At 44.8% G+C, this 24,016-nt stretch overlaps 1 protein-coding gene across 6 annotated transcripts in view; it reads right to left on the minus strand.

Moving 5' to 3' along the window:
• The window catches only part of LOC139536141 (voltage-dependent L-type calcium channel subunit alpha-1D-like), a 128,356-nt gene that overhangs the window by 31,776 nt on the left and 72,564 nt on the right, over window positions 1-24,016 (minus strand). For 3 of the 6 annotated variants that reach the window (XM_071336368.1, XM_071336363.1, XM_071336362.1), the window contains 17 exons: window positions 21,469-21,694; window positions 20,998-21,205; window positions 20,308-20,428; window positions 19,841-19,944; window positions 19,630-19,663; window positions 19,299-19,425; window positions 18,983-19,112; window positions 18,321-18,380; window positions 16,058-16,164; window positions 15,648-15,735; window positions 15,286-15,393; window positions 9,273-9,325; window positions 8,891-9,037; window positions 8,397-8,598; window positions 6,419-6,577; window positions 5,785-5,895; window positions 3,915-3,998 (listed from right to left, as the gene is read on the minus strand). In XM_071336368.1, coding sequence (XP_071192469.1) covers window positions 3,915-3,998; window positions 5,785-5,895; window positions 6,419-6,577; window positions 8,397-8,598; window positions 8,891-9,037; window positions 9,273-9,325; window positions 15,286-15,393; window positions 15,648-15,735; window positions 16,058-16,164; window positions 18,321-18,380; window positions 18,983-19,112; window positions 19,299-19,425; window positions 19,630-19,663; window positions 19,841-19,944; window positions 20,308-20,428; window positions 20,998-21,205; window positions 21,469-21,694 — 2,069 coding nt within the window. Of the gene's footprint in view, window positions 1-3,914; window positions 3,999-5,784; window positions 5,896-6,418; window positions 6,578-8,396; window positions 8,599-8,890; window positions 9,038-9,272; window positions 9,326-15,285; window positions 15,394-15,647; window positions 15,736-16,057; window positions 16,165-18,178; window positions 18,239-18,320; window positions 18,381-18,982; window positions 19,113-19,298; window positions 19,426-19,629; window positions 19,664-19,840; window positions 19,945-20,307; window positions 20,429-20,997; window positions 21,206-21,468; window positions 21,695-24,016 lie in introns of all 6 variants that reach the window. The other 3 variants (XM_071336364.1, XM_071336366.1, XM_071336365.1) reach the window with 2 other exon arrangements.

A 24,016-nucleotide genomic window follows, 5' to 3' on the forward strand; every position in this document is an offset into this window, starting at 1 on the left:
TAACTAATTTACAGCATGGTGATGTCACCATGGAAGGCCAAAACTCCATCCCACCAAAACAGGTTTTAATTTCAGGCACTTTTCAAACAGCTCTTACACTAAAATGGTATTAACATAATTTTCACAATTTCACATTATTATTCCAAACTTATAGTGTGAAAATATATATAATACAAGGTTTTTGACTGCACTGGGCCTTTAAAAATGCACCTATATGGGAAAACAGTATATTCTTCATCAAAACACAGCTGTGAAAACTGTGAAAGAAACTGTGAGAGAAACTATGAACCATTGTATGATTTCAGATGTATGATTTCACAGCAACAGTACAGGAAGAACACTGAGTGATGTCGTCAACAGTGGACAGTATGAGTAGAGTAACTCCAGACAGACATGCCTTCAGTTCATTCATCTCCTACAGCGCAGTGGTTCACGCTGAACAACAGGAACGTTATGAGGTGCGGAATGAACAAGAAATCATAACACATGGAATAATAAAGCTTGAGGAGGTTCTTTAGCTAATCCTGGTCAACCAACAGCGTTTGATAGAGCATGCGTTCAGCATTGCCATGTTGTTGCAGACAAGCACCGCACACATACACGCAAGACAAGTTTTGATGATGAGGAGGAGGCGGCATTAGGAGCCGTTAGTGGTATCTGTTAGCATCGCACGCAGTAACCCCATGCATGTCGAGAGTCAGTCAGTGACCTGCATCAGAGTCACCGCTAGGGGGCGCTCTCATCGTCCAGTGCAGGAAGAGAGGGGTTAAAGAGAGAGAGTGAGGGGAGGGAGAAGAGGAAGAGAGAGAGAGAAAGATAGAATGTTTGGGGTTGAGAAAGGGCGAGAGGGAACGAAAAAAAGAGAGAGAAACAGAATAGAGGAAGGAAGAGACAGAGGTGAGAAATATCAAGTGACTGAAAGAGTTCAGAGAGAGAGCGAGAGAGAGAGAGAGAAAAAAGAAATGGCCATGCACCTGACTGAAGGCTACACACCTGGACCTTCTCTACACATGAGCTCCATTGTGAGCTTTAAGAGCTCACTACATAGGAAGACAGAACAGAAGACAGAGACAATCACTCACAGAGACATAAACACAAGATCAACAAAGAACCTCACAGTCAGCTACCTCATTGATTGAAGCACCATCAGTGTGATAGAGATGACAGTCATGATAACTTCCATCACACCTGCTGATGGGCTATAAGTGCACTGGTTCTTACATGAGGCTCATACACTGATTGTAAATTAACATTAGTTTAGCCTGCTACTTTTAGTTCCATGTGTGTCTATCTACATTGCCTGTGTTTGTGATTCAACTTTGACCCTGATTGAAATTGATATTGACCGTGCCGCTTTAATTGTGTTGCTAAGCAGAAGCAGACCCTACACAAAGCTGTGGAAGAAATATAATGTAAAAGTATGTTTCTCAATCCCATATTAAATCACCTCTGTCTGTACATTCTATTTCTATGTGTAGCATTGTGCCCTAGCTTTGCTCTGAGCTCCAGGGCCATTCTGTCTGGAGGAGAAACAGATAAGAGGAGGTATGGCGAGAGAGGAGGGTCAAACTTCACAAAGGGTCACAAATGGTTAGTGAGCAAGTGGACGGGACTGACCGGTGCAGGGCCACGTGCCATCTGTGGGTTGATGGGGGGAGGGGGGGGGCAGGACATGGGGAGGATGTTAGGGAGATGGGAATACCTGACACTTTCCCAGCATGCATCAGGAGAGGAGGTACACAGCCCAGTGATTGGGTAACAACAACGAGCAGCTATAATATAGCCACACATAAACATAGATCATAGATCACAAGTTAAAACAGCCCAACTGAGTGGCGTTTCTGATCTAGTCTATGACAGACAGTGGGACAGAACAGCAGCATGCAAACCAACAGTCAATGAAGGATGAAATGGGCCTCGCAAGGTCCTCTGTCAAAGGCCTTGTGAAATCAACACCAAACCACCAAACAACACACATATAGAAGGCCTGACTTTAACATATAAACACATGGAAGCACGCGCGCACACACACCAACATGCATAAGTATCCAACATATGCATGTTAAATACAGGAAAAACACACCAGCTCTCACACAGACACTCATGCACTAACACATTCATATCCACATAAACTAAGAACAGACACTAACACGTTCATATCCACATAAACTAAGAACAGACACTAACACATTCATATCCACATAAACTAGGAACAGACACGAACACATTCATATCCACATAAACTAGGAACAGACACCAACACACTGACATATGGTGACTCCAGAGAATCAGCACTGCAGCTTAGAAAGTAGAGCACTCGGAGACATAGAGAGAGAGAGAGAGAGGGAGAGAGAGAGAGAGGGAGGGAGTGAGAGAGAGAAAGAGAGCGAGAGAGAGAGAGAGAGAGAGAGAGAGGAAGAGAGAGAGAGGGAGAGAGAGGGAGAGAGAGAGGGAAGAGAGAGAGAGAGAGAGAGAGAGAGTTGAGCAGTAAGGCTCTGCTACACTTCACCTATAAATAAGCACCTTTACTGAATCTACTCAATATGAAAAACAATGTACGTGTGTGTGTGTGTGTGTGTGTGTGTGTGTGTGTGTGTGTGTGTGTGTGTGTGTGTGTGTGTGTGTGTGTGTGTGTGTGTGTGTGTGTTCATTGTCAGAGGGTACCTGTCCATGACAGTCTGGGATATGTATTGATTAAACACATTATTGACATTATGTATGAGCATTACACAGTGCTGTATGTGACCTAAAAGAGTGCTGCGTTAGTAAAGTTATGTTAGTAGCAGTCATTTTAATAGAGCACTGTCCATCAGGGCCATGCAGAGAACAATGTTATAGCAGTAGTCTGTTACAGTAGCTGGAAGTAGCAGTCATCCAGCATTTTACCCTGTCTTGACACAATAACTATACCAGGCCAAGACTTAACCTGGGTTATCTGATTAACAGATGACTCTCTAGATTTCCTATAGCTTTTTTAATGACATTAATTCAGAACAATTCTTTGACCAAGACGATAAAACACTAGATGACTAATAGCATTGAGTTTCTTAATCCATTTACACTATAAATTGGGTCCCGAAGATAAAGTTGTTATGAAACAGATTAACACGCAAAACAGGGAGATGGATCATTGCCATACTTGCCTCTACAAGTTTCTATGGAAACAGAATGAACAAGAGGTATAAGGGTTAGAAAACCAAGCGGATACATAGCAACATCACACGGCTGTAACCCAACTATAGATCCCCATGGTTACAAAGCGTGGGACACCTCTATCGGGAAACGTCCATGTATACAGAGGCATCGTAACAGCTGTTCAAACAATAAAACATTTCATCATCATGTTTATACAGTACCCCATTGTATAAGATCTGAGTAGCACAAAAACACTGAGCTAGGTAAAGGGGTTCATTTCAATAGTGACAGTACATTTTCAGACAGGACAGTACAAGACAAGAATCACAAGCCAACTGAAGCCTTACAGACAAAGCCAATGGATATATGACCTAAACATATGTTATCAAACAATGACAAAATCCAATAGGATCTATTCTACAGATTATCATTTTTAGACACATATATACAGTACATTTCCTAATCATCTATAGTGATTTGAGTGTTAATTTTACTGTGGGCATTACTGTAAATTAGGAGCAGCAGAATTGTAGTACCAACTAGCTAACATGGGGGCACTGTGGGCCTAATGTAAAATAATAGAATTCATGAGGGGAGAGGGAGAGTGATATGAGGAAGATGCTTGGATTTACTCTCTCAGTCTAATGTTCACTGAATGTAAGCACAAGCACCTTCCTCAATCTCAGAACACACTTGGGAATAATGTTGGTGCTACTGTCAATTCTGGCGTTATCGTAAGGCTTCAGTTCCACGAGAGAGGCAGAAAAGGCAGTACTTACATTCACTTCAGTGATAGCAATATCAACGACGCTACCAACTACAATTAAGGCATCAAATGTGTTCCACGCGTCAGTGAAATAGTGCTGTTAACAGAAGCCACAGCACACAAGGGGAAGAGAGGGGGATGAAAAAGAAAGAGAGAAAACAGAGAAGATAACAGAGGCAATAATGTTATTGTGAACGAGAGAGAGAGAGAAAATGAGAAGAGAATAAGTGTGAATAGGATTGTGTAGGGAGGCAGCAGGTAGGGCCAGAGAAGGAGAGAAAAAAGACAAATAGAAAAGTAGCCATTAAGACCTGAGCAATCAATAACAGAGAGACTGAGTAGGCCCTTTGGTAGCAGAGGAGCTGAAGTCAGCAGAAACAGCAGGCCATACAACCAAAGACCAGCGGGTGCATTCAGTGAGGTAAAACGTCCAGCATGTCGCAGATAGAAATGTAACAAATAAAGCTAATACAATTGCCTATTCTATCTGACAGTCATATCTGTTCTACACAATACTTTTCTATCTAAACGTTCTGTAACGGTACACCCTCTTGAACACACCCCAGAACATAGATACATAGAGGGAGGACAGATGACCGGGAACAGATCAGACGGAACAGATCAGGGGCGGGGCCAAGGAGGGTTGGGTGGGGCTTACTTACATCAATCTCACTGAGCACAATGTCTACTATGCTGCCCATCACCACCAGGGCGTCGAACACATTCCAGGCGTCCCCAAAATACCCCTGAGTGAGGTCAGGGGAGTAGGCAGTGGTTAGGTGGTGAGGTTAATACTGGGCTACTGGTGTCATTTCAGTTACTTTCAAATGTTATCTGCATGTTTAATGCATATATTCCACTGTACAACTGTATTGTAAATGACAGTATGCAATAAAACACGTTGATAGAATTACTGAACTCTAAATGTTAAGGTATTAGAAAGTTAGCTAGGTCACTGGTTAGTTTTCCCAGGTATGCACTAGTAGTCACAAAGAGACAGAGAGAGAGACAGAGAGAGAGAGATACAGAGATACAGAGATACAGAGAGAGAGAGAGAGAGAGAGAGAGAGAGAGAGAGAGAGAGAGAGAGAGAGAGAGAGAGAGAGAGAGAGAGAGAAGGAGAGTTGAGAGAGAGAGAGAGAGAGAGAGAGAGAGAGAGAGAGAGAGAGAGAGAGAGAGAGAGAGAGAGAGAGAGAGAGAGAGAGAGAGAGAGAGAGAGAGAGTCCTGTCTCTAGGCACTGCACCACACCACTCAGTCTCTTACTGGGTCCCTGTCCTTCTTCTCAACACAAAGCTGTGTGTGGGCCACCAGGTACAGTAGGGGGTAGGGAGGAGCAGGAAGGGGTAGGGCAGGGTGTAAACAAGTCAACAACCAACAAATGAAGGTACTGTACTGTACACCTAGGATAGGATAAAGTAATCCTTCTAACCCCCCCCCCCCCCCCCCTTAAAAGAGTTAGATGCACTATTGTAAAGTGGTTGTTCCACTGGATATCATAAGGTGAATGCACCAATTTGTAAGTCGCTCTGGATAAGAGCGTCTGCTAAATGACTTAAATGTAAATGTACACACAATAACCAAAGACACCTACACACATAACAGCCACAGACAATACACCCACAAAATAGACAAATGGGGATCTATGTGAGACGGGAAATGCACGAATATGTATGTGTGTGTGTCCGTCTGTGTGTCCGTCTGTGTGCACAGATGCATGCATTTGTGTGTGTGTGTGTGTGTGTGTGTGTGTGTGTGTGTGTGTGTGTGTGTGTGTGTGTGTGTGTGTGTGTGTGTGTGTGTGTGTGTGTGTGTGTGTGTGTGTGTGTGTGTGTGTGTGTGTGTGTGTGTGTCTGCGGGTGTGTGTTTGTGTGTGTGTCCTTACCCGAGGTTTGAAGGCGATGAGTTTGAGCACCATCTCTGCAGTGAAAACAGCAGTGAAGACCATGTTGAGGATGTCCATCACATAGTTAAATGTTGCAGACTGGCCATAGTGCTACAGTAGAGGGAGATAGAGAGAGAGATAGAGGGAGATAGAGAGAGAGATGGAGAGGGAGAGGGAGATAGGTGGAAAGATGGAGAGGGAGATAGAGAGAGATGGAGATAGAGATGGAGAGATGAAGAGGGAGATAGAGAGAGAGATAGAGGGAGATAGAGAGAGAGATGGAGAGGGAGATAGAGAGAGATAGATGGAGAGATGGAGAGGGAGATAGAGGTAGAGATAGATGGAGAGATGGAGAGGGAGATAGAGAGAGATGGAGAGGGAGATAGAGATAGATGGAGAGATGGAGAGGGAGACAGAGAGAGAGATGGAGAGGGAGATAGAGAGAGAGATGGAGAGAGAGATAGAGAGAGAGATGGAGAGGGAGATAGAGAGAGAGATGGAGAGCGAGATAGAGCGATAGAGAGGGAGGGAAGGAGAACAATCAATGTTTTTTATTTCTAATAACCGGAGTATAATAACAAATGTTACGACAAGACTACGGCCTCTGAATGGGTTGGGTTGAGCTTCTTCTTACCTGCACAGCCAGGCAGAGCGTGTTGAGCATGATGAGGACGAACATGATGTACTCAAACCCTGTGGAGTTGACCACGTACCAGAACTTATACTGGTAGGGGTTCTTAGGGATGTACCTTCTCAACGGACGGGCCTTCAGGGCATACTCCACACACTGCCGCTGTAGAGAGAAGCCACACAGTTATTCATTGCATACCTGTACACACAGTATAGTATACACCAGGATTTCTGTTAGCTGGTAATAACCGGCTTTTGGCCAATAAACATTTAGAAAAGCCGCTAAATAAAATAACCAAGAAGACTCGAGGCTGTAATCGCTAACAAAGGTACTTCAACAAAGTACTGAGTAAAGTGTCTGAATACTTATGTAAATAAGGTAGTTCTGTTTAAATGTTTTTATATATATTTTTTATATAAAACCTGTTTTCACTTTGTCATTATGGGTTATTATATGTAGATTAATGAGGAAAAATTATAATTTTATCCATTTTAGAATAAGGCTGTAACGTATCAAAATGTGGACAAAGTGAAGGAACACATTCCGAATGCACTGTATAATTTTGTGGAATTAAACTGGCTCGTGTGTACAGTATACTTGTTATGTATCTTATTTCTCACATGCGTACAGCATACAGATACTGAGCCTTTGAGCGTGAAATCTGTCAGACAGTGTGGGAGCTGCTGCTGCAGCATCTCAAACAGCAAATGCATTGGTAATGGAAGGCAGCCTTCATACTACAGTACATATTATGAGGCATGTCTTACCTTTCTTCAAAGTAGCCAAAATCAGACCATATCCGTGGAGGCAATTATTTTATATAATCTTTCTTTCATTGTCCAGTAGACAAAGGCACAACCCTAGTCATATTAACAACCCATGCTAGTTGTTGCATATTTCATCTCCCCTCTTTCTACATTTCAAACAGATATTTTTATCTCTGTCACATGAAACCGCTCGCAGGTGCGTTTTGACAACCGTGTTTTCCCATGAATTGCATTATGGAACAAACATTTGCGCCTAGCCTACTGCCTTGTGCACGTTGCTGCACTCATGTTTTAAGCTAAACGATCTGATCTGTTGCATCAGACTCATTGCTTTTTAACGTTTTTTATTTTTGTAGCCTCGGCTTACTGGTTGTATGAATTTGGGATCTATCATCTCACAGTCAGAGTCTGTTTGGAACAGACTATTTCTTTCTCTCCAAGCTGATCAATAGAATAGGTCAACTTTTCTACTATGAGGGATAGTAGATTGACATAGGTAGTGATTTTGCTGTTTGTTACTCGTCTTATCGGCTGTGAGAACAGTTATTCTAACATGTTCAAAGTACGTATCAGAATTCGGTAAGAAGAACCGGATATCATTGCATCCTCTGTTAATATGAAAGACTATAATCTGAATGTGATTTCTGTCACTCTGAGCAGTCATAATCAGGTTACGCACCCAACGCATACGGGTCCGGTACATTTATCAAATGTCAGTTACATTTAAATGCTGCTGGTCAAATGTCTGGAGGCATATTTTCCTAATGGAAACCCTGGTATACACACAAACTGCATAGCAACACACTGAGAACCTTAGTGTGGGGAAGGATGAGCAGACTAAACTTGTAGTGCCACAAAACTCATAAACACACATAAACACCACATGAACACACACGTACAGATGCACACGCACGCACACACCCACACACACACATGTTTTGTTCTTCTAAACACACACACACATGTTTTGTTCTTCTAAACACACACACACATGTTTTGTTCTTCTAAACACACACACACACATGTTTTGTTCTTCTAAACACACACACACACATGTTTTGTTCTTCTAAACACACACACACACATGTTTTGTTCTTCTAAACACACACACATGTTTTGTTCTTCTAAACACACACACACACATGTTTTGTTCTTCTAAACACACACACACACATGTTTTGTTCTTCTAAACACACACACACACATGAACTGACCTGGTTCTTATCAAGCTCACAGTTCTTGTACTCTTTCTCTCCTTGCTCCTGGAAGGTGACGATGACGAAGCCGACGAAGATGTTCATCATGAAGAAAGCGATGATGATGATGTAGATGATGAAGAAGATGGAGATCTCGATGCGGTAGTTGTAGATGGGACCCAGGTTCTCCCTGTTAGAGTCTATGGCCTTGTAGAGCAACCTGAGAGAGAGAGAGAGAGAGAGAGAGAGAGGGAGAGAGATAGGAGAGACCGAGAGGAGAAATAGAGAGATAGGAGAGACAGAGAGAGGAGAGAAATAGGAGAGAGAGAGAGATCGGAGAGAGAGAGATAGAGAGATAGGAGAGACAGAGAGAGGAGAGAGAGAGGGAGAGGGAGAGGAGAGCAGAGAGAGAGAGAGAGAAGACATTTTTGTTTAATTGTTATTTTTTATACACAAAAATATGAACGTGTTTAATATTGTATTTGAGTATATATTATGAGAGTGTGTCTTACGAAGGCCAGCCCTCGAAGGTAGACACGGTGAAAAGAGCCATCATGGCCATCAGCACGTTGTCAAAGTTGAACTCGCTGTTGTGCCACACTCTCTTTTGGATGGCTGGCTGGTTCACGTCCCCGTCCTTAAAATGGATGTAGGTGCCCCTGGGAGGTTAGAGGTCAGAGGTCAGGATATAGGGTTAGGCCTATGATGTACAATATATTAACAATATGAATATTGTGGATGTTGTGAATATGTATGTCTATGGGCAACATGCTCAACTCACAAGATACTAAAGAACACATACTGTAGAGTAAATGAAAGTATTTATGGTACAATATGACTGGTGTCAGTTTACTATGTAGCTATAGATGGACAAATGTATCAAAAGCTACTGACTTGCATTCGTCTGGGCTGGACTTGGCTTCGTCTGTACAGCGGTAAAACTTCCCCTGTGAAGCAAACACACACATCTTCATTGTCTGGGATAGTGTCTACACACAAGGGTCTAATTCATTAGGACACACCATAGCAAAATGTTTAGCAACGAAAAAAAAAAAAAAGCATTTCATATTGGATGGGTTTCAGTGGTCCCCCGTTTAAGTCAGTTTTCTTCCAATTTGGTGTTACAGCGCTGACAGTGCTGTTACGTAGTCTTATAGTACTGATCTTAGAACCAGTGTTACGGCTTAGCTGGCTACATAGCCGTCTTTGTATCCAAGATAATTGTGTAGTCTAGAGTAATTGTCGAGGTTACCTAGCCAGTTAGAGGTTACCTAGCCAGCTACACTTTCAAACAAAGTCAACAACGCAGCCACTGCTAGCTAGCCTATTTCACCAGCCAGCAGTACTATATCATTTTAGTCAATAAGATTTTTTGCAACGTAAGCTTAACTTTCTGAACATTCGAGACGTGTAGTCCACTTGTCATTCCAATCTCCTTTGCATTAGCGTAGCCCCTTCTGTAGCCTGTCAACTATGTGTCTGTCTATCCCTGTTCTCTCCTCTCTGCACAGACCATACAAACGCTTCACACCGCGTGGCCGCTGCTACTCTAACCTGGTGGTCCCAGCGCGCACGACCCACGTGGAGTTCCAGGTCTCAGGCAGCCTCTGGAACTGCCGATCTGCGGCCAACAAGGCAGAGTTCATCTCAGCCTATGCTTCCCTCCAGTCCCTCGACTTCTTGGCACTGACGGAAACATGGATTACCACTGATAACACTGCTACTCCTACTGCTCTCTCCTCGTCTGCCCACGTGTTCTCGCACACCCCGAGAGCTTCTGGTCAGCGGGGTGGTGGCACTGGGATCCTCATCTCTCCCAAGTGGACATTCTCTCTTTCTCCCCTGACCCATCTGTCTATCGCCTCCTTTGAATTCCATGCTGTCACAGTTACCAGCCCTTTCAAGCTTAACATCCTTATCATTTATCGCCCTCCAGGTTCCCTTGGAGAGTTCATCAATGAGCTTGACGCCCTGATAAGTTCCTTTCCTGAGGATGGCTCACCTCTCACAGTTCTGGGTGACTTTAACCTCCCCACGTCTACCTTTGACTCATTCCTCTCTGCCTCCTTCTTTCCACACCTCTCCTCTTTTGACCTCACCCTCTCACCTTCCCCCCCTACTCACAAGGCAGGCAATACGCTTGACCTCATCTTTACTAGATGCTGTTCTTCCACTAATCTCATTGCAACTCCCCTCCAAGTCTCCGACCACTACCTTGTATCCTTTTCCCTCTCGCTCTCATCCAACACTTCCCACACTGCCCCTACTCGGATGGTATCGCGCCGTCCCAACCTTCGCTCTCTCTCCCCCGCTACTCTCTCCTCTTCCATCCTATCATCTCTTCCCTCTGCTCAAACCTTCTCCAACCTATCTCCTGATTCTGCCTCCTCAACCCTCCTCTCCTCCCTTTCTGCATCCTTTGACTCTCTATGTCCCCTATCCTCCAGGCCGGCTCGGTCCTCCCCTCCTGCTCCGTGGCTCGACGACTCATTGCGAGCTCACAGAACAGGGCTCCGGGCAGCCGAGCGGAAATGGAGGAAAATTCGCCTCCCTGCGGACCTGGCATCCTTTCACTCCCTCCTCTCTACATTCTCCTCTTCTGACTCTGCTGCTAAAGCCAATTTCTACCACTCTAAATTCCAAGCATCTGCCTCTAACCCTAGGAAGCTCTTTGCCACCTTCTCCTCCCTCCTGAATCCTCCTCCCCCTCATCCCCCCTCCTCCCTCTCTGCTGATGACTTCGTCAACCATTTTGAAAAGAAGGTCGACGACATCCGATCCTCGTTTGCTAAGTCAAACGAAACCGCTGGTTCTGCTCACACTGCCCTACCCTGTGCTTTGACCTCTTTCTCCCCTCTCTCTCCAGATGAAATCTCGCGTCTTGTGACGGCCGGCCGCCCAACAACCTGCCCGCTTGACCCTATCCCCTCCTCTCTTCTCCAGACCATTTCCGGAGACCTTCTCCCTTACCTCACCTCGCTCATCAACTCATCCTTGACCGCTGGCTACGTCCCTTCCGTCTTCAAGAGAGCGAGAGTTGCACCCCTTCTGAAAAAACCTACACTCGATCCCTCCGATGTCAACAACTACAGACCAGTATCCCTTCTTTCTTTTCTCTCCAAAACTCTTGAACGTGCCGTCCTTGGCCAGCTCTCCTGCTATCTCTCTCAGAATGACCTTCTTGATCCAAATCAGTCAGGTTTCAAGACTAGTCATTCAACTGAGACTGCTCTTCTCTGTGTCACGGAGGCGCTCCGCACTGCTAAAGCTAACTCTCTCTCCTCTGCTCTCATCCTTCTAGACCTATCGGCTGCCTTTGATACTGTGAACCATCAGATCCTCCTCTCCACCCTCTCCGAGCTGGGCATCTCCGGCGCGGCCCACGCTTGGATTGCGTCCTACCTGATAGGTCGCTCCTACCAGGTGGCGTGGCGAGAATCTGTCTCCGCACCACGTGCTCTCACCACTGGTGTCCCCCAGGGCTCTGTTCTAGGCCCTCTCCTATTCTCGCTATACACCAAGTCACTTGGCTCTGTCATATCCTCACATGGTCTCTCCTATCATTGCTATGCAGACGACACACAATTAATCTTCTCCTTTCCCGCCTCTGATTACCAGGTGGTGAATCGCATCTCTGCATGTCTGGCAGACATATCAGTGTGGATGACGGATCACCACCTCAAGCTGAACCTCGGCAAGACGGAGCTGCTCTTCCTCCCGGGGAAGGACTGCCCGTTCCATGATCTCGCCATCACGGTTGACAACTCCATTGTGTCCTCCTCCCAGAGTGCTAAGAACCTTGGCGTGATCCTGGACAACACCCTGTCGTTCTCAACTAACATCAAGGCGGTGACCCGTTCCTGTAGGTTCATGCTCTACAACATTCGCAGAGTACGACCCTGCCTCACGCAGGAAGCGGCGCAGGTCCTAATCCAGGCACTTGTCATCTCCCGTCTGGATTACTGCAACTCGCTGTTGGCTGGGCTCCCTGCCTGTGCCATTAAACCCCTACAACTCATCCAGAACGCCGCAGCCCGTCTGGTGTTCAACTTTCCCAAGTTCTCTCACGTCACCCCGCTCCTCCGCTCTCTCCACTGGCTTCCAGTTGAAGCTCGCATCCGCTACAAGACCATGGTGCTTGCCTACGGAGCTGTGAGGGGAACGGCACCTCCGTACCTTCAGGCTCTGATCAGGCCCTACACCCAAACAAGGGCACTGCGTTCATCCACCTCTGGCCTGCTCGCCTCCCTACCTCTGAGGAAGTACAGTTCCCGCTCAGCCCAGTCAAAACTGTTCGCTGCTCTGGCACCCCAATGGTGGAACAAACTCCCTCACGACGCCAGGTCAGCGGAGTCAATCACCACCTTCCGGAGACACCTGAAACCCCACCTCTTTAAGGAATACCTAGGATAGGATAAAGTAATCCTTCTAACCCCCCCCCCCCCTTAAAAGAGTTAGATGCACTATTGTAAAGTGGTTGTTCCACTGGATATCATAAGGTGAATGCACCAATTTGTAAGTCGCTCTGGATAAGAGCGTCTGCTAAATGACTTAAATGTAAATGTAAATGTACGGCGCTGACAGTGCTGTTACGGTAGTGTTATAGTACTGATCTTAGAACCAGTGTTACAGCACTGACAGTGTTGTTACGTAGTCTTATAGTACTGATCTTAGAACCAGTGTTACGGCGCTGACAGTGCTGTTACGGTAGTGTTATAGTACTGATCTTAGAACCAGTGTTACGGCGCTGACAGTGCTGTTACAGTAGTGTTATAGTACTGATCTTAGAACCAGTGTTACAGCACTGACAGTGTTGTTACGTAGTGTTATAGTACTGATCTTAGAACCAGTGTTACGGCTCTGACAGTGCTGTTACAGTAGTGTTATAGTACTGATCTTAGAACCAGTGTTACGGCTCTGACAGTGCTGTTACAGTAGTGTTATAGTACTGATCTTAGAACCAGTGTTACAGCGCTGACAGTGTTGTTACGGTAGTGTTATAGTACTGATCTTAGAACCAGTGTTATGGCGCTGACAGTGCTGTTACGGTAGTGTTATAGTACTGATCTTAGAACCAGTGTTACAGCGCTGACAGTGTTGTTACGGTAGTGTTATAGTACTGATCTTAGAACCAGTGTTATGGCGCTGACAGTGCTGTTACGGTAGTGTTATAGTACTGATCTTAGAACCAGTGTTACCACGCTGACAGTGCTGTTACGGTAGTGTTATAGTACTGATCTTAGAACCAGTGTTACAGCGCTGACAGTGTTGTTACGTAGTGTTATAGTACTGATCTTAGAACCAGTGTTACCACGCTGACAGTGCTGTTACGGTAGTGTTATAGTACTGATCTTAGAACCAGTGTTACAGCGCTGACAGTGTTGTTACGGTAGTGTTATAGTACTGATCTTAGAACCAGTGTTACAGCGCTGACAGTGCTGTTACGTAGTGTTATAGTACTGATCTTAGAACCAGTGTTACGGCGCTGACAGTGCTGTTACGGTAGTGTTATAGTACTGATCTTAGAACCAGTGTTACAGCGCTGACAGTGTTGTTACGGTAGTGTTATAGTACTGATCTTAGAACCAGTGTTACAGCGCTGACAGTGCTGTTACAGTAGTGTTATAGTACTGATCTTAGAACCAGTGTTACAGCGCTGACAGTGCTGTTACAGTAGTGTTATAGTACTGATCTTAGAACCAGTGTTACAGCGCTGACAGTGTTGTTACGGTAGTGTTATAGTACTGATCTTAGAACCAGTGTTACAGCGCTGACAGTGCTGTTACAGTAGTGTTATAGTACTGATCTTAGAACCAGTGTTACAGCGCTGACAGTGCTGTTACAGTAGTGTTATAGTACTGATCTTAGAACCAGTGTTATGGCGCTGACAGTGCTGTTACAGTAGTGTTATAGTACTGATCTTATAACCAGTGTTATGGCGCTGACAGTGCTGTTACAGTAGTGTTATAGTACTGATCTTAGAACCAGTGTTACAGCGCTGACAGTGTTGTTACGGTAGTGTTATAGTACTGATCTTAGAACCAGTGTTACCACGCTGACAGTGCTGTTACGTAGTCTTATAGTACTGATCTTAGAACCAGTGTTATGGCGCTGACAGTGCTGTTACGGTAGTGTTATAGTACTGATCTTAGAACCAGTGTTACAGCGCTGACAGTGCTGTTACGGTAGTGTTATAGTACTGATCTTAGAACCAGTGTTACCACGCTGACAGTGCTGTTACGTAGTCTTATAGTACCTATCTTAGAACCAGTGTTACGGCGCTGACAGTGCTGTTACGTAGTGTTATAGTACTGATCTTAGAACCAGTGTTATGGCGCTGACAGTGTTGTTACGTAGTGTTATAGTACTGATCTTAGAACCAGTGTTACGGCGCTGACAGTGTTGTTACGGTAGTGTTATAGTACTGATCTTAGAACCAGTGTTACGGCGCTGACAGTGCTGTTACAGTAGTGTTATAGTACTGATCTTAGAACCAGTGTTACAGCACTGACAGTGTTGTTACGGTAGTGTTATAGTACTGATCTTAGAACCAGTGTTACCACGCTGACAGTGCTGTTACGTAGTCTTATAGTACTGATCTTAGAACCAGTGTTATGGCGCTGACAGTGCTGTTACGGTAGTGTTATAGTACTGATCTTAGAACCAGTGTTACAGCGCTGACAGTGCTGTTACGGTAGTCTTATAGTACTGATCTTAGAACCAGTGTTACAGCGCTGACAGTGTTGTTACGTAGTGTTATAGTACTGATCTTAGAACCAGTGTTACCACGCTGACAGTGCTGTTACGTAGTGTTATAGTTCTGATCTTAGAACCAGTGTTATGGCGCTGACAGTGTAGTTACGTAGTGTTATAGTACTGATCTTAGAACCAGTGTTACTGTGCTGACCTTAAAGAGCTGTACTCCTATGCAGGCAAACATGAACTGCAGCAGCGTGGTGACGATCATGATGTTACCGATGGTCCTGATGGCCACAAACACACACTGGACTACGTGCTGCAAGGGTCAAAGTTAAAATGTTAGCAGTCATTGAACGGTAAGATGGCATTACATTGATGAAAGGTCAATATATGTCAAAGAAGACAAGGAGCTATAGTAACGATACAGTTACGGGAACTATTACTTTTTTTACCTGTCGCACGGCACAGGTTTTTGTAACAAACTATCACAAGTTTACTGTAATTGTTCTACCAATACTGTGGCAAGTAATATGATACATAAAGAGAAAGAGTAGGAGGTTTACAGTCTACCTTGAGACCTTTGGCTCTGTTGATAGCCCTCAGGGGCCGAAGCACACGCAGGACCCTCAGAATCTTCACCACTGAGATGGCAGAGGACCTAAATGTCATCACAGGAACTCACTGTCAGAAACAAACTCGCACTCTCTAAATACAACCATTCACTGCCATATCTAACTGGACCATATCAATTAAAAATGATGTGTTAGGACAGTGTGCAAGAGAGAAGAAACAGAGAGAGAGGGAGAATGGGTGAGGAATATGATGAAGAGACAGATAGCAGAGTGTGAGATAGAGAAAATGTGAGACAGAGAGAGAGAGAGAGAGAGAAAAAGTGAGACAGAGAGAGAGAGAGAGAGAGGGAGCGAGAGAGAAAGAAAGAAAGGAAATAGTGTGGGCGGAGGGTAGCAGCAGGTACTGACTGGATGCAGAAGGAGACCAGGGAGACCCCCACCACCAGCAGATCCAGCAGGTTGAAGGTGTTCCTACAGAACGCCCCTTTATGGAGGAACGCCCCGTATGTGGTCATCTGATGGGAAGGGCACAGTTAGTTAGAGGGGTATCAGACATTAAGAAATACGCACATTAACACAAACACAGAGACATACACACAACCCACTGGGCACAAACTGGTTGAATCAACGTTGTTTTAACGTAATTTATCAACATATTGTGATGTGGAATCTACGTGGAAAATGCCTTGGATATGAAGAAAGTAATCAAACAAACTGGAATTAAAGCAAGACTAAGTGAAAGTAATCAAACAAACTGGAATTAAAGCTCAACCAAACACAATTCAATATTACTTGTGTAATACAGGAAAAGGCTACCTTACAAACTAATGTAACATACAACCTTAAAATGAGTAACACATCCATGGCCACATTTTGTGGTTACTGCAACTATAAAGTTCTTCTTATGTAATAATTTAAAGTGGGTAAATATAGGTTGTAATCTCACTGTTCATCGTCTCAACCAAATATTACCCAGTTCTCCACGTTGAAATGACATGGTGTCCCCAGTGAGAAGTACACAACAGTTGTACACCACAAGACAGACACACCCAAATAGACAAAGGAGTAGAAACAGCAATAATACAGCACTCACTCTCCCTCACACCCACGTACACCCACATAATTCCACACTCTTGTAGATCACTCTATTTCAGGGTGGCGAGCTCAGACTCAGACTCAGGCTCAGGCTCAGACAGAGCAGTAAAACAGGAGGCTAGCAGCTACCATCGCCACCCCACGGCACACTGGTACATGAATGTAGTAGCAAGTCATTCATTTCCCAATCCGCTAATAACAGGGTCACTCGCAGCAGTAAAACATGCAATTTATTGCCGCTCTGCGAGAACAGATATTATGTCTACTACCTGAGATGAACTATAGGATCGAACGCTCCAGCGATTGGAAAACCGAATCCCCTTACTGACACATTCATGTATGGCCGTTTCCCTTAAAGCACATTCCTTCATGTTCTTTAATAGCTCAAATATAAAGGGATAATAAAGCAGCTCCTACTAAAACATGTCAGACTTCAGCAGGCAGAGAAGTAAACAACCCAGCAGAAGGAAGTCTTGTTCAAATCATAAAAGTAAAGTTCATCGTCCTGAGTGCATGTAAATGTAGAGACCAGTAGAACATACAGCGAGGGAGGGAGTAAAGAGCTAACTGAGAATGGTAACAGAGAACGCAGGGTGCTGCTAACGCAGCAGGACCAAGCTGAGCCGGGACGTGTTCATTAGGCACCAAACGGAAATAAAAGGACCAAAACAGGGAGGACAACCTGAACTGGTCCAATAAGAAACTCTAGTTTTCGCTTTCCGTTGCAAAACATGTTGCTACGGTTTGCCCTAATGAATACGACCCTGGACAAAACTGTGCAGGTTAGGTCTACCCTCTTAACGGTTCTGGAGGAAACACTACATTTCTATGCACTCAGTCAGTCAGGGGAAAGCCCATGCTCCACATGAACATGGTTGGTTTGCCCCCTCTTTTATTGCTTAGTATCTGAATAGCAGTCAGTCAGTATGAGATGGAGTTGGCTTTGACTGGAGATGGCCTTAGATGTTTGTTTTTAAACCCTCCAAAACTCCGCCAATGACTTCTGGGTCAACTTCAGTCAAAGCTACATGTCTTAAACAGTGCCATGATAGCTGTTTCCTTGCACAAAGAGTTGCATCATTTTTTGAAAGTTACACAAAATTGTGTCGTCGGTCGAAATTCCAAAACCTTTTCAACTCAAGCATGACAATCATGATGACACCAATCTGGGTTAGTTTGTGTCTGATTCCTTCCTGGATTATTAGTTTGTTGATTAGTGGAAATTGAACAACTCTTGTGTTAGTCAGTGTGTGTGTAGTAGTAGTCGTGAGTTAGCTAATGATGACAATCTAAAAGTTAAAAGAGGTGCCATGGAGTCAAAAGACAAAGAATAGAAACTGAAAACAAAACAAGGCAGGTAGTACTGTGGTGGCAGCAGGTGACACACAAGGAGAGAATGCAACAAGGCTCTCTGTCGTCATTAACGGGGGTTACCTTCAACATGATCTCAAATGTAAACATACTAGTGAAGACATAATCTGCATAGCCTAGGACCTGGAAGGCAACCAGACGTTGGGAGTGTTACTGTGGGGGGCAGTTAGTTGACAGCACAAAGAGGCGGACACAGGCCATTTACCTTCAACAGGATCTCAACAGTAAAGATAGCCGTGAAAGCATAGTCAAAGTAACCAAGTATCTGCAAAAAGCAACGTACATGTTTAACAATGATTATACAGGTTATGCAGCATGTATATTCATCAAAGACATTAGAACAACTAGTTAGAGTGGGATAATCCATGTGTGCAGGAAAGGGCATAGGAAATGACTTAATATGCATAAACAGAACATCAACCGTATTCATATAAATGTATCAAATCCATGTACAGTAGAATACAATATATTTTATAATACACTATCTATTCATCAGTTTCATTGAGTGCACCTGCAGGATGTCATTATCCCACTACCACAATGACATCATCTTTAAATTCCCGCAGCTTGAGGTTAAGTTAGTATGATGAGTTGAAATAAGGAAACTCAAGTCAATGAACCTGCTGCCTCAGAGCATCATGGGGAAAAGTTCAGGAAAGAGTTATCTCCTCCCACAGTACTCTGTTAATGTACATCAATCACAACAAACTACATCACTAAATCAAGGTAAATAATTAACCAATAATTAACCTTACAGAATCTGTCTTTACTGTACATACTATGTACTACTACGAAGCCTATCTGTTGAAAATCAATTGCTGTATACGGTGTGTTCCTCTAACCTAGACAGAAGGTTCCTGTACTTACGATGTTGCGAGCAGAGAAGTTGCGTATGGGGTCCTCTGCAGCGAGGGAGACAGAGCTGAGCATGATGAAGACCAGGATGAGGTTGGTGAAGATGTGGTGATTGATGAGTTTATGACATCCCACCCGGATCCTGAGGAGAACAACAGACAATAGACAATAGACACAGCTGTGAGAACAGGCTCAAGAACAGCCACCTGTTGTGTGTGTGTGTGTGTGTGTGTGTGTGTGTGTGTGTGTGTGTGTGTGTGTGTGTGTGTGTGTGTGTGTGTGTGTGTGTGTGTGTGTGTGTGTGTGTGTGTGTGTGTTTGTGACCTACGGGTTGGTCTTGCTGAAGATAAAGAAGGCGCTGCCATCAGGGATGGGGGTGATCTTCTCCTTCTTGACCAGTTCAGAGATGGGTGGGCGTGGCCCTGCTGGAACCTCCGGCTCCTCTTCCTCCTCCGCTGCACATACAGGCACACACACAGTGAGAGACGGATCACACACACACACACACACACACACACACACACACACACACACACACACACACACACACACACACACACACACACACACACACACACACACACACACACACACACACACACACACACACACACACACACACACACACACACACACACAGGCCTGTTCTCTCCATGTACCTGCAGCATTCTCCTCTTCTTCCTCCACTGGCACCTGTATCCAAAGAACCAAATGTGATTAAGAGTTCTAATTGTGTATAATAAGTGTCATAATTTAGTTTTTAAAGTGTATTTGAAACTATTTTATAGCATCACATATTATGTATGTTTCACAAGTATACAATGCCGCTGAATAAACCTGAACCACAATATGTCTGGGAAGGAGTTTTACCAAGTCTTCCTTTTTCTCTTCCTTTTTGTCTCGTGGAGCGTTGAGAGACTCCGCGTCTCCCAGGTTGTCCACAGCGATAGCCAAGAAGACGTTCAGCAGGATGTCTGAGCAAAGTGTTCAGTCAAGGACAAAAGGAAGACACTGATACAGAATATTCAGAATAGGAACAGAGAGAAAAGCATACAGTGCTTGTGTCGAAGTCAGAAATGTTCAATGCTGGATGGGAGGAAACGGCCAAGGATAAGATGGTTATTGTGTTTGGGCTAATACAAACCTCCCAGCCCTGGAGTGTCTGGATCAGAGGAAGCTGTTGGGCATGTTGTATATGTTTGATACCATCCCATTCATAACATTCCAGCCATTACAATCAGCTCCTATATCTCCTCCCACCAGCCTCCCTGGAACCTAGGTAAGCGCAGATTATGATCTGGGCTGTTGATAGGATGGGTGGGGTAAAGAAAGGATACAGTTTCCGCAGATGAAGAGGATGATGAAGTAGAAGGAGACGATCATCCCTGATGAGGAAGGGCCACCGTACGCCATGATGCCGTCATACATCACAGCGTTCCAGTCTTCACCCGTCAGGATCTGGCAACAACACACCCAAACACACTCAATCATATTGGATGCTACACACATAGAGGTCCTATAATTCATATGTCATTTTATGGATACACATAGAGCATACGCTGGTAGTACAACATAACATACTGTACTTTACAGTATGTATATACTGTAGACCATGGAACATTTTACTCTAGTTATGTATCACACAACAGCAAAAACAGAGGACTTGTCTGAGGCATAAACAAACACAAACCCACCTATTGTGGAAAAATGCATTTAAAATATAGGCAGCATGACTTTATTCACCGCCAGAGGCGATCAGTGTTTACCCATCTGTATTTTACCACTACATCCCTGGGCTAGCCCCTACGTCATCACCAGGAGGCTCTCCTTATATACAACATTCACTAAATACCGGTAGCTCATGAGGTTCTAGATATAAGTGTGTGTGTGTGTGTGTGTGTGTGTGTGTGTGTGTGTGTGTGTGTGTGTGTGTGTGTGTGTGTGTGTGTGTGTGTGTGTGTGTGTGTGTGTGTGTGTGAGAGAGAGAGAGAGAGAGAGAACACCCACACACTGTACTGTTCACCCACCTGAAACACAGTGAGCAGTGCCTGGGGGAAGTTATCGAAGGTGCTCCTCTTGGTCTGTGTCTCGTCAAAGTTGAACTTGCCTCCGAACACCTGCATGCCCAGCAGGGAGAAGATGATGATGAAGAGGAAGAGCAGGAGCAGCAGGGAGGCGATGGACTTCATGGAGTTGAGCAGCGATGCCACCAAGTTACTGAGAGACTGCCAGTGACTGGAGAACAGAGAGAGATGGCCAAATCACACACACACTCTCATGCATACAGTATGCATGGACACACACATATGCACACACACACACACACACACACACACACACACACACACACACACACACACACACACACACACACACACACACACACACACACACACACACACACACACACACACACACACACACACACACACAGAGAGAGAGAGAGAGAACAGTGTCTAGGGGCGACTTCACCCTACTCGACATGACAGTGGTCTCACCGTGTGACCTTGAAGATCCTGAGAAGGCGGACACAGCGGAACACAGAGATGCCCAGAGGAGACATGATGGCCAGCTCCACCAGGATGGTCTCTGTGATGCCTCCACACACTACAAAGCAGTCAAAGCGGTTGAACAGGGACACGAAGTAGGCCTGCAGGCCCAGACTGTACATCTTGGTCATCATCTCACACGTAAAACATCCCAGCAGAACCTTGTTTGCCACGTCTGGAATCACAAAGGACAGAGGGTGGTGTCAGTCAATATAACACATTAACACATTATAAACTAGAAAGGTCATTTTCCATGAAAATAAATTGTGAATTGCTTCAGCTGGCAAAAACATATTTTTATTGCATTCAAAGAAATGTTGAAGTTTAAATTGCTAGTGTTGAAAAATGAAGGCTAATGTTTTAGTAGAAGTAGTGACTGCAGTAGTGGTGGACCTATTGACTGTAGTAGCAGTAGTAGTAGCAGTAGCAGTAATAGTATACTATTATTATTATTATTATTAGTAGTAGTAGTAGTAGTAGCAGTAGCAGTAATTACTATTATTATTATTATTATTATTAGTAGTAGTAGTACTTGTAGTAATAATAATCAAATCAAATCAAACTGCATTAGTCACATGCGCCGAATACAGGTGTAGACCTTACAGTGAAATGCTTACTTATGAGCCCCTAACCAACAACGCAGTTTAAATAAAATAAAAATATGAATATAAATAAGAAATAAAAGTAACAAGTAATTCAAGAGCAGCAGTAAAATAGCAACAGGGGCGTACCGGTACAGAGTCAATGTGCGGGGGCACCGTTAGTCAAGGTAATTGAGGTAATATGTACATGTAGGTAGAGTTATTAAAGTGACTACACATAAATGATAACAACAGAGAGGAGCAGTGGTGTAAGGGGGGGTGCAAATAGTATGAGTAGCAATTTGATTAGATGTTCAGGAGTCTTATGGCTTGGGGGTAGAAGCTGTTTAGAAGCCTCTTGGACCTAGACTTGGCGCTCCGGTACAGCTTGCCGTTCAGTAGCAGAGAGAACAGTCTATGAATAGGGTGGCTGGAGTCTTTGACAATTTTTAGGGCCTTCCTCTGACACCGCCTGGTATAGAGGTCCTGGATGGCAGGAAGCTTTGCCCCAGTGAGGTACTTGGCCGTACGCACTAACCCCTGTAGTGCCTTGCGGTCAGAGGCCGAAAAGTTGCTATACCAGGCAGTGATGCAACCAGTCAGGATGCTCTCGATGGTGCAGCTGTAGAAAATTTTGAAGATCTGAGGACCCATGCCAAATCTTTGAGGGGCAAGTCTCCTGAGGGGGAATAGGTTTTGTCGTGCCCTCTTCACGACCTTCTTGGTGTGCTTGGACCATGTTAGTTTGATGGTGATGTGGACACCAAGGAACTTGAAGCTCTCAACCTGCTCCACTACAGCCCTGTTGATGAGAATGGGGGTTTGCTCGGTCCTCGGTCCTCCTTTAATCCACAATCATCTCCTTTGTCTTGATCACGTTTAGGGAGTGGTTGTTGTCCTGGCACCAGACGGCCAGGTCTCTGACCTCCTCACTATAGGCTGTCTCGTCGTTGTCGGTGATCAGGCCTACCACTGTATCATCGGCAAACTTAATGATGGTGTTGCTGTTGTGCCTGGCCGTGCAGTCATGAGTGAACAGAGAGGACAGGAGGGGACTGAGCACGCACCCCTATGGAGCTCCTGTGTTGAGGATCAGTGTGGCAGTTGTGTTGTTACCTACCCTTACCACCTGGGGGCGGCCCGTCAGGAAGTCCAGGATCCAGTTGCAGAGGGAGGTGTTTAGTCCCAGGGTCCTTAGCTTATTGATGAGCTTTGAGGGCACTATGGTGTTGAACGCTGAGCTGTAGTCAATGAATAGCATTCTCACGTAGGTGTTCCTTTTGTCCAGGTGGGAAAGGGAAGTGTGGAGTGCAATAGAGATTGCATCATATGTGGATCTGTTGGGTGGTATGCAAATTGGATTGGTTCTAGGGTTTCTGGGATAATGGTGTTGATGTGAGCCATGACCAGCCTTTCAAAGCACTTCATGGCTACAGATGTGAGTGCTATGGGTCGGTAGTCATTTAGGCAGGTTACCTTAGTGTTCTTGGGCACAGGGACTATGGTGGTCTGCTTAAAACATGTTGGTATTACAAACTCGGACAGGGAGAGGTTGAAAATGTCAGTGTAGACACTTGACAGTTGGTCAGCGCATGCTCGGAGTACACGTCCTTGTAATCCGTCTGGCCCTGCCGCCTTGTGAATGTTGACCTGTAAAGGTCTTACTCACATCGGCTGCGGAGAGCGTGATCACACAGTCGTCCGGAACAGCTGGTGCTCTCATGCATGTTTCAGTGTTATTTGCCTCAAAGCGAGCATAGAAGTAGTTTAGCTTGTCTGGTAGGCTCGTGTCACTGGGCAGCTCTCGTCTGTGCTTCCCTTTGTAGTCTGTAATGGTTTGCAAGCCCTGACACAGCCGACGAGCGTCATACGATTCGATCTTAGTCCTGTATTGATGCTTTGCCTGTTTGATGGTT

The sequence above is a fragment of the Salvelinus alpinus genome, chromosome 12 (genome assembly GCF_045679555.1).
Source record: "Salvelinus alpinus chromosome 12, SLU_Salpinus.1, whole genome shotgun sequence".
In the NCBI taxonomy this organism is placed as follows: domain Eukaryota; kingdom Metazoa; phylum Chordata; class Actinopteri; order Salmoniformes; family Salmonidae; genus Salvelinus; species Salvelinus alpinus.